The 16,156-nt window shown below is 36.0% G+C and overlaps 1 protein-coding gene across 1 annotated transcript in view; it reads right to left on the bottom strand.

Moving 5' to 3' along the window:
• Positions 1-16,156, bottom strand: part of COL24A1 (collagen type XXIV alpha 1 chain) — a 367,011-nt gene that overhangs the window by 188,617 nt on the left and 162,238 nt on the right. Inside the window, exons 21-22 of the mRNA XM_066264956.1 lie at positions 13,774-13,827; positions 1,210-1,263 (exon numbers count right to left, since the gene is read on the bottom strand). Of these exons, the coding sequence (XP_066121053.1) occupies positions 1,210-1,263; positions 13,774-13,827 (108 nt within the window). The remainder of the gene's footprint in view (positions 1-1,209; positions 1,264-13,773; positions 13,828-16,156) is intronic.

Raw genomic sequence — 16,156 nt, 5'->3', positions numbered from 1 at the left:
CAGGCCTGAAATAAACTTTTAAAACATAAACCACATTCTATCTATTTGTTCTGAAATCTGATGCTCATTCTGAGACGTGAAGAAAGTAATTCTGTAATTTTTCTTGTATTTTAATTTTTCTGTGACAACCACACATCTACTCTAAAGGAGACATGTACTATTGGATTATTTTTAAATTGGTAGATGATATAAGTTATATATAGAAAATTGGTGCATTACAGTGAAAGTGGCTAGGGTATCACAAAGTCAGGATTAGGAATCACTAAGACCATGAATTAAGGGATCACATTTACTTTTTGGGCTCAATATCTTTCTGATACAGAGAAGAATTCAATTAAATTCTTAATAGATGGAAATCAATATACACTGGATACTAAAAAATTATTGGTACAGAACATGTTTGCACTTGGCACATTTTGATATTTTATTTATTCAACACATATATTTTTGCATCTTAGTTTTGCCTTAAGCAGTAGAGATATGAAGGTATATAGAATCATACCCAAATAGGGTTAATGTTTAGAGTTTCTTCTTGACTAATTTACAGGTCTAATATTGTTGGGGTCAAATTAGTTATAATTTCATAAAATATAATATCTTATGCTTATAAAAACTGTATGGGTAGATAGAAATAGAGAAACAGAAAATGGAAAAAATATAAAGCTAAATTTTTATACATTATTCTTAAAAAAATAAAACACTAATAAATGTTATGTTTTTATTGCATTTATTGACATGCTTTCTAACTATACTGATTTTCATTGTTAAAGTTGATACCATATCTGAACATTGCATACAGACCTTTTTGAAATCATATATTCAATTTATTTGATTAACAAACATTTTTCTCAATTCCCAATTCAATTAAAATATAATTTATTGAGTCACAAATATATAATAGACACAAATAGTAAATATAAATTCTGCCACATATGAGTGAGATTCTAGGCCCAGGTTCTTCAGATGTTCCATGGAGACAACTGACATAAATCACTTAATGAATTCAAAACACTGTCAAATGATTCCAAATCTCATTTCATGATAATTGGAATTATCATAGCATAAAATGGTAACTTGAAATCCTCTGTGGCAAAAATTGTGCATACTGAAGCAATATTTCCTGCAAGCAAACGCTAATGTCCCACAAAAATTAAAAGGGGAAATATTAAACTAAAAACATAGCTGTTTAGGTATTTATTTCCACCATACTTGAGTTCCTTTGAGACCAGGAGGTCCAGGAGGTCCTCTATTTCCAAGAAGTCCCTATAAAAGCAATATAAGAAAACACAATAAAAAATTTAGCTCAATTAACATATTTTCTAATCAGCATTAATCTGAAGATGTCCAATACTATTTCATAACATTCATTTCCCAATAGGAAGTTATCAAAATGGGGTGAGGAAGGTAGATGAGCAGAAAACTACGAGGCATACAAAAAGTTGAGAAATATCAGATAAACTTATTTTAAAAAATACGTGCTATTTACTTGATTAGAATAAATCTTACTACAGATACAGGGCATATCCCCCATTGTGAAACATGGTTTAAAGTTAATTTATATTGTATGATTTTATAAAAGTAAATTAAAGTGTCAATAGTAATCTGGGAATTGATTATCAAACATAATAAATGATCTACATATCTCAGATTAAAGACTTTTTTTTTTTTTTACAGTGACAGAGAGTCAGAGAGAGGGATAGATAGGGACAGACAGACAGGAACGGAGAGAGATGAGAAGGATCAATCATCAGTTTTTTGTTGCAACACCTTAGTTGTTCATTGATAGCTTTCTCATATGTGCCTTGACCGTGGGCCTTCAGCAGACCGAGTAACTCCTTGCTCAAGCCAGCGACCTTGGGTTCAAGCTGGTGAGCTTTGTTCAAGCCAGATGAGCCTGCGCTCAAGCTGGCGACCTCGGGGTCTCGAACCTGGGTCCTTTGCATCCTAGTCCGATGCTCTATCCACTGCACCACCACCAGGTCAGGCTAAAGATTTCTTAATTGAAGAATAAACTTTCTTTGTATATAGGACAATTTTATATGTCTTTTCTTTATTATAAAAAATGTCATAAGCTAATGAAATGACAAGCCCCTTTTCTAGGATTGGGCAGAGGAAAATAAAAAATAAAATAAATAAGTACTTTAATTGGAATGACTTCAGCAATTGTGGTGTCATAGTCAAATAAAACCTTAAAAAGTAGTAACAGTTTCCATATCCATATCTAATAAAAGAATATATTTACACATTTTAAGAGTGAAAAATATTATAAATATACATTCAAGCTATTTAATCACTTGATTAAAAGTTTGTAGATATTACTTAGTATAATATAGGGATTGTAGTTATGTAATAATCTTCTTTGGTTTACAGAGTTATTGGCATAATAACTATCAAAAGGGCTCTCTGTGCCCATCACAGCAGCAGCCAAGAAACCAATCATTATTCTGAATTAATCTATGCTAGTTTTGAGAACTCAGCCAACAGAAATGTTAACCCTGATGATTTTGAAGAGTGTAATTGTTTCCTTAGTGTATAATAAACTTCCAAATGCAAGGACATTAAGAATTATTTTAGAAAAGTTTAAGTGAATCATACTCATAGTACTGACATTTAAAAAATAATTGGTATTTAATATATTTGTAACATTAAACAAAATTTAGCCTTTTAGATTTTATTGATTTCTTAATATTTTTTATTTTTATTTGAATTTATTGGAATGACATTGGTTCACATAATCATATTGATTTTAAGTTTACAACTCAATATAATGCCATTTGCATACATACAAAAAAGTTGGTAAACATAGGATAAACTTACTTATAAACGGTATGCTAGTGTTCAAATAATCTGCTTAGTATGTTACTCTTCAATGAAACACATTTTAGAAAAAGTACTTCTAAATATAAAGCAATGGATCTCGTTAATCGAGTAATAGTACAATAAATACATAATAGAGTATTTACAAAGTCTTAAAACAGCTGATGGGAATATGTAGTGTTTTAATCTGTTAAGAGACCAATAGAGTCTGAAACTATCATTCATACTAAATGCTCTTCAACTAATCTTCCTTCTTGATACAGGCTGGTAAGAAGAGGGAAATTAAAAAAAAATAGCCTGACCAGGTGGTGGCGCAGTGGATAAAGTGTCAGACTGGGATGCAGAGGACCCAGGTTTGAAACCCTGATGTCTCTGGCTTGAGCAAAGGCTCATCTGGTTTGAGCAAGCTTGACACTAAGTTTGCTAGCTTGAGCAAGGGGTCACTCGCTCTACTGTAGCCCCCGCCCCCACCAGTCAAGGCACATATGAGAAAGCAATCAATGAATAACTAAGATGCCACAACGAAGAATTGATACTTCTGATCTCCCTTCTTGTCTGTCCCTATCTGTCCTTCTTTCTGTCTCTCTCTCTGTCTCTGTCACACACAAAAAGGAGGAAAATTTACAGTAGAAAGTAATAATCTCAACATAATTAGAAATTCAAAATTACAAAGTATCTTTTAGGAGCACATGGGTTTTAGGTATAGTTCATAGCATGTAAACTATTCATTGCATTGTTGCCCATCACCCAAAGTCAAAACACTTTCCATCATCTTATATTTGGCTCCCTTTACTCCCCTCTCCTTCACCCTTCTTCCTCACAACCCTCTTCTCCTGGTAACCACTTTAGTTTTATCTATGTCCATGAATCTCAGTTTTATATCCTACCTATATGTGAAATCATATAGTTCTTAACTTTTCCTGATTTACTTATTTCACTTAGCATAATATTCTCAGAATCTATCCACGTTGTCATAAATGGCACTATTTCATCATGTCTGGCTGACTAGTATTCCATTGTATTATGTACCACATCTTCTTTACCCAGTTCTCTATCAAGGAGCACTTTGGTTGTTTTCATGTCTTAGCCACCATGAATTGTACTGCAGAGAACATTGGGGTGCATATGTCTTTGTGTATACATGTTTTCAAATTTTTTGGCTGGACACCTCTAGCAAGAAAAAGAAAATAAGGCATCCAAATAGGAAAGGAAAAAGTAAAATCTCTGTTCACAGATAACAGACTCTTGTATGCAGAAAATCCTAAAGATTCTATAAAAATATTGTTGGAACTAATAAACCAATTCAGCAAAGTTGCAGGATACATAATAAATATACAAAAATTTGCTGTGTTTCTATAAACTAACAACAAACAATTCAAAAAGCAAATTAAGAAAACAATCTAATTTACCATAACATTAAAAGGAATAAAATATTTAGAAATGAACTTAACCAAGAGGTAAAACACTTGCACACTGAAAAACTACAAAACATTGCTGATAGAAATTAAAGAAGACACAAACAATAGAAAAACATCCCGTTTCATGTTACTGGAGCACTGAATATTGATAAATGCTTATACTAGCCAAACTTATTTATAGATTCAATGTAATCCCTACCAAATTATTCTCTTTTCTGGGGTCTTTATCATTCACTTATTATGTACTCTTTAGTAATGCTTTTTAACTTTTCAGATGTAGACAGAAGATATGTTTTAATCTTGTTTTCTGGTAATTGCTTAACAAACTCAATAAATATCTCTCAGCATAGTGCATCCCCCATTGTGCAAACTTAATAAATATTTCTCAACTGACTTAATGCTGCCTGGAGTATAAAATGGTTAATATAAGAAATCTGTGTATACAATCTTGATTTAGTATATGGAATGTAAATCTTCAGGGCTGGATTGAGGTGGTCTCAGAGAAATATTTAGAGTTATACATTTTCTTTTACTAAGTTAATACACTTTTATCTAGGTAAACACATTTTAATAATTCAATGTAAAAGTGATTTCCATATATTCTGTAACATAATCTCATGTTAGTAAGTTTTCTCTAATAATTTACTAAGGATGTTATATAATAGATAATAACAGCCTTTTTTACCATCTCTATTTTCATAACCAAAGTAACAACACAAACCATTATAACAACAAATAAATTATTTCCCCATTTACTGGAAAACAGAGAATATTTTTTGGGTAATCACTTTTTGCAGTACATAGTAAAAGATGTGGTTTTACTAATGTTACAAAATGCTTGAAAGTGTATTTCCAAATTGGGTAGCTCAGTTCTCAAGAAAGTTTGCTGAAGTATGCTTTGTGCCTATATACACATACACATACACTCACAATCCCACAATCAATAAAACCATAATTAACAAAAGTTTCTAATCTTAGTTTGAGGTTTTTAGTCAACTGGCAGAAAATGAAGAGAAAATAAAAGTCTTCTTTAGAGCTGTGCCAAATTGCTCTGGAAAGAACTCAATTTGTTTGAAAATAGGGAAACCACATATTTCAAATACAATGAACATGATTTTCTTGATGACTACCTTCTATAATCTCCACAGAACTTTAGTAATTTATACTGTCCCAGTTTCCAAACAAGACATGTATATCAAAATAAAGTTAATGTTAAGATGCTTTCATGACACAGTGTGCACAAACAAGAAACACGTCATGCTAATAGGGTCAGCATGGTAGGCTCTGTGTTTCCTCTCTGCTTCTAGAAACAATTTCAAAGCAAATAGTAAGGACCAAGAAGAGAGACAAAAATAGATTCTTCTCAGCTACAAAACATAAAATCATATCCTTAGTCCTTTAAAAGTTTCTGGCTCTTTGAATAAAATGAACTATTTTAAGGATATTATTTTTAAATTCAGTGATACGTTTAAGATCAATTAATCTCATGATGTTGGTATTGATGCCGTGACTAACTCAAAGTGATCCACAAAGTCATTATTAGTCAATGAAAATTTAACTATTAGTATTCATTAACATCTGGCTTACAGGTCTTCTGTCCTACTTTTAGGCAATATAATTCTAAAATTAAAGGAAGTAATGAGATTGAAGTTTGTAATAACATTCAAGAAGCAGTTGGTTTTCTTCAGTTCTCTGACATCGCTCTTAACAAATTTCAATAGAAATAAAAATTTCAAACTGGAAGGAACTTAGAGAGCTATCTGGGTCTTTACCTAGCATAATATGCATACTGAAAACATTAAGTTCAATGATCACTTCCTCTTGAAGTAAATTCCATTTTCCTAAGGCAGAATCTGTTGCTTAATTATCTGGGTGCTCACAGCATTTGACCAATTCTTTAATATAGCTTTTTTACAATATTTTGTGATTTTAAAAAATCTCTCACTAAACTATAACCTAATCCAGGGGAGGGAGCACTAATTTAAAAATCTTTATAATCCCATATTTAGTATTTGGTCTAACACATAAAAGAAATTTAATAAATGCTAATTATTAAAAAATGAATAAATAAATATGTTTATATATGTATTCAGCTCAAGTTCCTAGTATTCAGCAGGAGAAAGATTAAAACTAGACACAAGAAAGTCACAACTTCATTCTCTAGATCAGTGGTCCCCAACCTTTTTTGGGCCATGGACCGGTTTAATGTCAGAAAATATTTTCACGGACTGACCTTTAGGGTGGGATGGATAAATGCACAAAATAAAATTATGCAACCGGCATAAAAACTGTGGTATTTTAAAATATAGTTGTCGAACTTATGATATTTATTGGGCTAAGTTAAAGGAGGAACGAGCATGTGCTCATTATTCAGGCTGTATTTAAATTTGTTATTCTGACAATGTTTCATGCCTGACATCAATATGTAATATGATGGGTTCTGGCTCGCTACCAGTCATGAACCTACGACAATAAAAATAAACATGAATCCACTGTGTACTCGTATGCAACTTTATTAGAAGCGTCCTCTTAACATCGCACCAACAACATAACATGAGTAACATCCTCTCTGCCTCCAAACACTTTCCAGTCACTATGGTAACGTTTAAACATGCCTTAAAAATAAGATACAACACAAAAACAAATATAAAGTGCATGAAAAATACAACTCACCATTGTTATGAATATTGTAAGTGAAGGGTTATTTATTATTGATATAATGTTTATATAGAATGAGAGATAGTAGCCTATCTCAACAACCATAACGCTAAATCAGTGGGAGCCCTGAGCTTGTTTCTCTGCAACGAGATGGTCCCATCTAGGGGGAATGGGAGATAATGACACCTGAAGTGTGTTGCTTATGTCCAGTCTGTTCCATAATTTTGTTTTGGTTGCTGTCACTGCAGAAAATCCCGCTTCACACAAATAGGATGTCGGAAATGGCAACAGGGTTTTTAGTGCTTTTGTGGCGATCTCAGGGTGTTCTGCCATGACTTTAATCCAGAACACTGGCAGAGTTGTAGTCTCAAACACATTTTTAAGGCTGCCGTCATTTGTGATCTCCAGTAGTTGATCCTCTTCTTGCATAAACAAGCTGGATTCACCTGGTTTGTTGACAAATGGATCGCGGATCCATTCCTTGGCAATTCGTGGGTCTATTGTGGTTGGGAAGTAGCGTTCAAACTCTTTTAAAAGCATATACAAGGCCCTGGCCAGTTGGCTCAGCGGTAGAGCGTCAGCCTGGCGTGCGGGGGACCCGAGTTCGATTCCCGGCCAGGGCACATAGGAGAAGCGCCCATTTGCTTCTCCACCCCGCCCCCTCCTTCCTCTCTGTCTCTCTCTTCCCCTCCCGCAGCCAAGGCTCCATTGGAGCAAAGATGGCCCGGGCGCTGGGGATGGCTCCTTGACCTCTGCCCCAGGCGCTAGAGTGGCTCTGGTCACGGCAGAGCGATGCCCCGGAGGGGCAGAGCATTGCCCCCTGGTGGGCAGAGCGTCACCCTGGTGGGCGTGCCGGGTGGATCCCGGTCGGGCGCATGCAGGAGTTTGTCTGACTGTCTCTCCCCGTTTCAAGCTTCGGAAAAATAATTAAAATAAATAAATAAATAAATAAAAGCAAATACAGGTGATCGTGCACCAGCTGGGACAATGAAGGCTTGGGCTCAGTCTCTTCCCAAATTCCCGTGAATGTTTGAAACATGTCAAATATACCCCTGTTCATGTGTCGTCCCCACAAATCCAGTTTGGCTTTAAATGCAGCTACTTTATCTGCCAACTTGAAGACAGTTGTCATTTCCCCCTGAAGTGACCGCTTGAGTTCATTGAGGAGATTAAATATGTTACACAAGTAAGGAAGTTTTGCGACCCATTCCTCGTCTCTGAAATGTGCTGCTAGCGGTGACTTTTTTTCTGAGAGAAATCTCTGCAGCGGCTCTTGTAATTCAAACACTCTAGCCAGGGACCTCCCTCCAGATAACCATCTTATTTCTGTGTATAAGAGAAGGTGTCTGTGCTCCACATTCATTTCCTCACAAAGCTGCTCGAACAGGCACGAGTGAAGGGCATGTGCTTTGATGTGGTTAATAACTTTAACGACATCATTCAATATGCTGTTAAGTTCCGGTGGTATATTTGGGCTAGCCAGCATTTCCCTGTGAATGACACAATGCGTAGACTCGCATTCAGGTGCAACCTCCTTAATCCGAGTAGTTAAACCAGACATCCTTCCGATCATGGCAGCAGCTCCATCTGTGCATATGCCGACACAAAAAGACCATTTCAGTTTTCCTGATATATAGTCACCCAGCGATTTAAATAGTTCTGTGGCTGTGGTTTTGGTTGGCAATGATAGTAGTGCACATAACATATCCTCATGCACATCCTCCTGATAAAGATAATGCACATAAACAAGTAGCATTGCCTTGTTGTCAATATCTGTATTTCGTCATCCTAGAAAGCATACCACGGTGATTTACTAATCCTTTCCAACAATTGTGATTCAATGTCCTCTGCTATTTCCTCAATGTGCCGTGTGACGGTGGTAGCCGAAAGAGGCATCTGTGCTATCTTTTTAACCACAGCCTCTCCTAGAAGTTCATGACAAATGTCTTCAGCCAATGGTGAATGGCTTCTTATCCTTAGCAATACGATTAGCCACCAAATATGATGCTCTCAGTGCACTCGCATTTATTGATGTAGTGGCCACCAGTAATTGTTTCTGTCCTTCTTGTTCATGCTTTTTTCTTTCAAAATACTCAGAAGGCTTGTCTTTTAAAGTAGGGTGCTTGATCTTCAAGTGGGAAAGCAGTTTTGAAGGCTTCAATGCCTCATTACTTAGCTGGTTGCCACATATTATGCAGAGCGACCTCGGTGCGCGAGAGTCACTAGTTGCGATAAATCCATACTTCAAGTAGGACTCCTGGTATTGTCTGTTAAATGAAGCCTTCTTTTTCTTTGAGGTTGTAGATTCTTCTTCTGTCTCCTCATTGGCCCTTTTCTACTTCACAAAAAACTTTTGATGGAGTTATGTTTTTTGTTCATTTTGCAAGTTTATGGGTTTAACTTTAGCAGCAACTTATCACGTGACCGAGACAAGTGTCAAGAGCGAGTCTTAGACGAATGTAACAGAGGGAATCTGGTCATTTTTTAAAAATAAAACATCGTTCAGACTTAAATATAAATAAAATGGAAATAATGTAAGTTATTTATTCTTTTTCTGTGGACCGGTACTAAATGGCCCGCGGACTGGTACCAGTCCGCAGCCGGGGGTTGGGAACCACTGCTCTAGATTACATTTCTATCTCAACTTCCCTTCATGCTACTATTTCTACTTTTCAGCTTGCTATGCTATTAGTGATTAATTCTACCTTGATGTCAAACAGGTACTGCATACTATATATACCTAAAATCAAACTTCTTGTCTTCCCTATCCTCCAAACCTGCTCCTAAGCTTGAGTTCCCTGTTTAATCCAATGAAATCAATAACTCAAGCGATACTCTCAGTGTTTTGCCTGACTTCTTTTTCCCATCATTTTTGTTTAATCAGTTACCAAGTTGTATTTTTTCTATTTCCAAAATAGCTTTAATTCAGTCAATTCAATCAATCATCTTTTCAGCCAATATCTATTGTGTTTCTATTATATACTATGGATATTATTATGATTATTGTGGTATGTATAAAGTCAATTAATCTCTTCTCTCAAAAAGCCTATAGTCTGATAGATATAAGCAAATCAGCAGTTATTATATATGAAGATAAGTGCTTGACAGATTTTTTTTTCCAAGACTACAAAGAAGGGATACCTCAAATAGATTTGAGAGGAACAGAGAAAAGCTTCCCAGACAGTGTAGAATGTGATACAAAGGTGTTAGCTAGATGAAATAGGGCACAGGAAGGTAGAAAGATATCCAGACAAAAAGAACAGTGCTCAGAAAGCTGTGAGATTTGGAAAAGTTGGCACAATTTGGTACTCTAAACAGTTTAGCTGGAGTAATGCTTTTAGAAGAGTGATGGTTAATCTAATTATAGTCATGTGCTACAAAATGTTTTGGTCAATGATGGACCATGTATATGGCAATGGTCCCATAAGATTATAATGGAGCTGAAAAATTTCTATAGCCTAGTGACACTGTAGCTTTCATAAAGTCATAGCACAACATACTTGTGTGTTTGTGGTGATGCTGGCTACACTGCTGGCCATATAAATGTATAGTACATACAATTATGTACATAATACTTAATAATGAATAAATGACTATGTTATTGCTTTATGTATTTACTATATTATATGTTTTTAATCATTATTTTATCATGTACTCTTTCTATTGCAGGGTAAGTCACAAGGAACCTTGTATAAAAAGTAAAGAAGTACAAGCCTTCACCCAGAAGCTGTGGAAATTATTGAAGGATTTGAGCACAAGAGTGACATGATGAAATCTACACTTTACAAACATTATTCCATCAGCAGCTTGGAAGTAGATTTGAAGGAATGCCTGACTGGAGGGCTGTTACACTAATCCTTGTGAAAAATAAAGCAGGCCTAGAGTACAACATTGGCAGTGAAAATAATTTTAAGAGAAAAGAGAGGAAATTTTGAGTCAGAGATCAGGATAAAGGTGAAAATTGATGGCATGAGGTCATTCAGGAGTCAAGAGAGGGTTTGATGCAAAACATATGTGGAACTTGAATACTGAGGAGGGAAAAGGATGTCTTTTATAGAAACAGAAAGGAAGGGAGAAACATCGCTGTACACAGGGCAAGTGTGTAGATGGCCAGGTAAAACACAGGATGCCCAGTTACATTTGAATTTCACATAAACAATGAATACATTTTAGTATAAATATATTCCCAATTTTTATTGCAATTGCATTCTCTCATGTTTCCTTTTTTCTTAATGACATACATCTCACTTGCTTGTTTGCAAAGTCCTACTCATTGATCATATCAGCTCAATTGCTACTTTCTCTACAAAGTGTAATCTGAGTTCTCTAACACTGTACTCAGAGTATTATACATTATATATTATTCATATTATTCATATAGTTAATATAAAGATTTTCCTGCAAAACTTTGTACAGATTGTTAAGTTTCTTGAAAGTGGGGATCAGAACTTTTTATATTTGTAGCCCTAGGGTCTAGCACAATGGCTGTCACATAAGAGGCCACCAACAGATACTTGCTGATTAAATGAATGTCCTATTTCAGATCTTCCTAAATTCTTTCTCACTATTTTTTAGCTCATTTCTTTGCCTTTAATTTCTCTCCTACTTATAGCATTCAATATCCTGACACAAAAGATATCTTTTAACACATAAATCACCAAGGACACTTTACTATTTAAATATATTTGATTACTTGATGATACCCAGGGATAAAGTAGAAAGTCTTCAGCATGGCATTGAATGTTTTCCATAATTTAATTCCAAAGTTAAGTGGTTAAGAGATCAGACTTCAAAACTATACCTGGGTTAGAATACTGGCTAAGTCCTTTGATAGTTATGTGATTGTGGGGGAATAGCTTAACCAACTGTAAAATGGGAATAATATCTACCTCATAATGCTGTTGTGAAGATGTCTGTAAAACATTTACTGTAATATTATATAGTAATCTGTGAGGGGGATACATTCTAACACCCTACTGGATGCCTGAAACCATAGATAGTACTAAACCCTAAATATACTGCTTTTTTCCCTATACATACATACCTACAATAAAACTTAATTTATAAGTTAGAAACAGTAAGAAATTAACAACAATAAATAATGAATGGAACAACTGCAGTATTATATTGCTATAAAAGTTACATTAATGTGTTCTCTCTCTTGCTCTCAATATATTTTATTGTATTGTATTCACTTTTCACTTATAGCCTCTCCTAGACATGTTCAAATGGCCAGCATCATGGCTCTTGCACTTTGGGGCCATTATTAAGTAAAATAAGGGTTACTTGAACATAAACACTGAGATAGTACTGCAGTCAATCTGATAACCAAGATAGCTACTAAGTGACTAACGGGCAAGCAGCATACGCAGTGTAGAAGCTCTGGACAACAGGATGATTCATTTCGTTGGTGGGACAGATTAGGACCACATGACACATCATTACACTAATCAGAATATTGTGCAATTTAAATTTATAAAATTTTTACTTCTGTAACTTTCCAATTAATATTTAGGGGCCACAGTTGACCACAAGTAAGTGAAAGAACAGAGTAAAACTGAATTACTGGAGACTACTGCAGCTATATTGACAACCTTACAGATTCATCCCCTGTCTGTAGTGGAATAACCCATTGCATGGCCTTGGATGGGAACACAGCCAACAGAAAAGAATGTTTTGCCAAGAGAATTGTTTTGTGACTTGAAGGAGGGTCACTGAAGGAGGGTCACTGAAACAGGTCTATGTGACTGAAGACAGTTGCTGGGCTTTTTCTCAGTAAAACATTCTCATAAGATTTCTGTTCCTTTCAAGGTTATCCCTTGAGATAAAGAAAGAAATGTTGTGGGAACCATAGAAGCAATAGCAATTAATGCCTTTTGATATTATATTGTTATTAAGCTATCATGCAGGTGTACTCCATGTATCTTTAAGTGAAAGTTACACACGTAGATACACACACACAATAACAGCAAAGAAGTTTAAAATGCTTAGCTTTCTTAAAGGTATTTTGTGCTATGTAAGTTCCAGCACACCATAGGCTTTCCTTTATTTTAATCAATGGATACTTTATGGGCATTAAAGTATTTCAGTGGTCAAAATGCTCTCATTCATTACTTTTATGCTGTGGCTTTTTAGGGTTTTTTTTTCATCTCTTCAAAAAAATAAAATTTATTTTAGTGATTTATGTGCTCTGCAAATACTGTCTTTCCTGGATCAGACTGAACCACAAAAACAGTTTTCAATGACTCAAACCCAAAAGATTCGGTAACATACTCTAACTTAACAAAGGGCACCAAAAGAAACAGACATGCAAACTACTTTCTGATTATCATTTTTTTTTTGAGAGGCAGGAAGGCAGAGAAAGATTCCTACAAGCATCCTGATGAAGATCCACATGGCAAGGCCCCTACCAGGTGATGCTCTGCCCATCTGGGGCTACTGCTCTGTTGCCGGGCAATAAGCTAGCACTTAAGGTGTGGCCCTGGAGCCATTCTCAGTGCCCCAGTCAACTTTGCTCCAATCATTTGAGCCATGGCTGAGGGAAGGAAAGAGAAAGAGAGATAGAGATAGAGGGGGGGTATAGAAGCAGTGGTTGCCCCTCCTATGTTCCCTGACCAGGAATCGAACCTGGGACTTCCATACACCAGGCTAACACTCTACCACTAAGCCAACCGGCTAGGGACAACTTTCTGATTATCTTGATAAACATTTAATGTTTATTAAATGCATCTGAGACAGCTTAAAAATATCCAGAAATGTTCTGATTTCCTAAAATCTTTTCTTTTTTTTTTTTTTTTTTTTTTTTTTTTTTTACCAATTTATCAAAATGTGAGTTTACAAAACTATAGATATCATACTTTTTTTCTTTTTCTCTTTTTACCTTTGGTCCTTCAGGGCCATTTTGTCCAGGAATCCCAATATCACCTGGAAAACCCTAGGAAACATAAAAATAAAAAGTTTATTCCATAGCAAATTACTTTAAATCTGTAAAGCATATAAAAATTCCCTTTTTCTCTCACTCCCAGTTATAGCAATCTGTACTACTAAAAAACCTCAATAGTAAAGGTCAATTGTTAGGCAGTTTTTAAACATTGGAATACTAAACTTACAAACTGCACTAAAACAGAACTTGCTTCATCAGGTCTTCATGGACAATCTTCAGACCTCTAATCCTAAGAGAGCGGGAGGCTTATTCAAATATCATCTACAATTTGGAAAAAAGGCAGAAGGTCTGTGACAGGTCCTTTCAATGCCAATATGGAACTCAGACAGCCAAGGATTAGGAGAATGTGTTTTGTTGGACTCACTGTTGGTCGCTCATAGATTTTTGTTAGGTAGAGATGTAAATAACTACTGTCTGGTGAGAAAAATAACCCCAAAGGTTATGGATTAATTCACAGAGTTTTAATCACTTTTGTATCTAACTCAACTATCCTATTCTAATATCCCTATATACATCTATAAATACTTATATCCTCAAATGCTCTTTGAACTTGTCTTAACCTCTTACTGGTACCATCATTAATTAACAAGTGAATAAAATTTCTGACCCATGTTTACTTTGTATTTGCCTGCGAATCATAATTTTTCTTTCTGGAAACTGTACTTTAGTTGTCAAAAAAGTTGGCTCAAGAAATGGAAATGTACTGTAGTGCTAAATAAATTCTTCTGAGAGAAGGCCTTGAATGTTACTCTAAGATGATTAGATTAATATTGTTGCTGAAATAATGAATTAAATTGTTATTCATCATGATCTGTTTCAATAACGTTAATAAGTCAATGATTGCAATTTTACTTGTATTAATTTTGTCACAGATAAAACTGTTCCTATGTGTCCCGTAGACATGGACAAAGATAAAAAGTAAGATAAGTTTAAAAATCAGCATCTTTTGCTTGACCAGGCAGTGGAGCAGTGGATAGAGCGTCAGACTGGGATGTGGAGGACCCAGGTTGGAGACCCTGAGGTCACCAGCTTGAGCGTGGGCTTATTTGGTATTTTATTTTATTTTATTTTATTTTATTATTTTTTTCTGAAGCTGGAAACAGGGAGAGACAGTCAGACAGACTCCCTCATGCGCCCGACTGGGATCCACCCGGCACACCCAACAGGGGCGACGCTCTGCCCACCAGGGGGCGATGCTCTGCCCCTCTGGGGTATCGCTCTGCCGCAACCAGAGCCACTCTAGCGCCTGGGGCAGAGGCCAAGGAGCCATCCCCAGCGCCCGGGCCATCTTTGCTCCAATGGAGCCTTGGCTGTGGGAGGTGAAGAGAGACAGAGAGGAAGGAGGGGGGGCATGGAGAAGCAAATGGGCGCTTCTCTTATGTGCCCTGGCCGGGAATCGAATCCAGGTCCCCCGCACGCCAGGCCGACGCTCTACTGCTGAGCCAACCGGCCAGGGCTCATCTGGTTTGAACAAAGCTCACCAGCTTGGATCCAAGGCCGCTGGCTTGAGCAAGGGGTTACTCGGTCTGCTGCTGCCCCACGGTCAAGGCAATCAATGAGAAAGCAATCAATGAACTACTAAGGTGTCGCAATGAAAAACAAATGATTGATGCTTCTCATCTCTCTGTTCCTGTCTGTCTGTCCCTATATATCCCTCTCTCTGACTCTCTCTCTGTCTCTGAAAAAAAAATCAGCATGTTTAAAGGTAGAGAAGGCTCCAATTAAATATGAATGTCAGCTAGAAAAGGTAGTTCAATGGAGGAGTAAATATGATGGTAATAAAAATTCTGACATGTAAAAGGGAATAGCAAGCTTGATTCTGAAATACTAGTCTTGGAAAGAAAAAACTATGAAAAGAAAGTCAGGATTAGGACAGAAATGCCTTGACTCCAATTTAAAACCTGGATTCTGTGGAAAAAAAATATAACTTGGGAATATTTCTGGCAACAAAATGGCAGTGGTAACAGAAAGCCTTGTCGCAGAACCAAATTTCTGGAAGTTCTGGAATAAAATATGTGTAATACAGACTTTCTGACTGCTTTTCTAATGAAAGGAAGTCAGATTCACGTATGCCTTCTTTACCTTAAATAATTTCCCTTTATCTTCCTTCACCCGGAAAACTTGTGTTTTAAATAAAAAATTGAATAATATTTTACTTGCAAATATTTCTTTGACCCTGCTCCCCATACCTTGAGTTAGGTCTCATAAACATTCTCACACCAACTTGGGTCCTACAAAGTCACTTAATGTAGTGTTTTTGCTTGTTTTGTTTTCCTCATCAGATTGGAAACTCATTAAGGGCAGTTTTATGTTAACAATC

This window comes from Saccopteryx bilineata, chromosome 3, assembly GCF_036850765.1.
Source record: "Saccopteryx bilineata isolate mSacBil1 chromosome 3, mSacBil1_pri_phased_curated, whole genome shotgun sequence".
NCBI classification, from domain to species: Eukaryota; Metazoa; Chordata; class Mammalia; order Chiroptera; family Emballonuridae; genus Saccopteryx; species Saccopteryx bilineata.
This window is presented reverse-complemented; position numbering and strand designations above follow the sequence as displayed.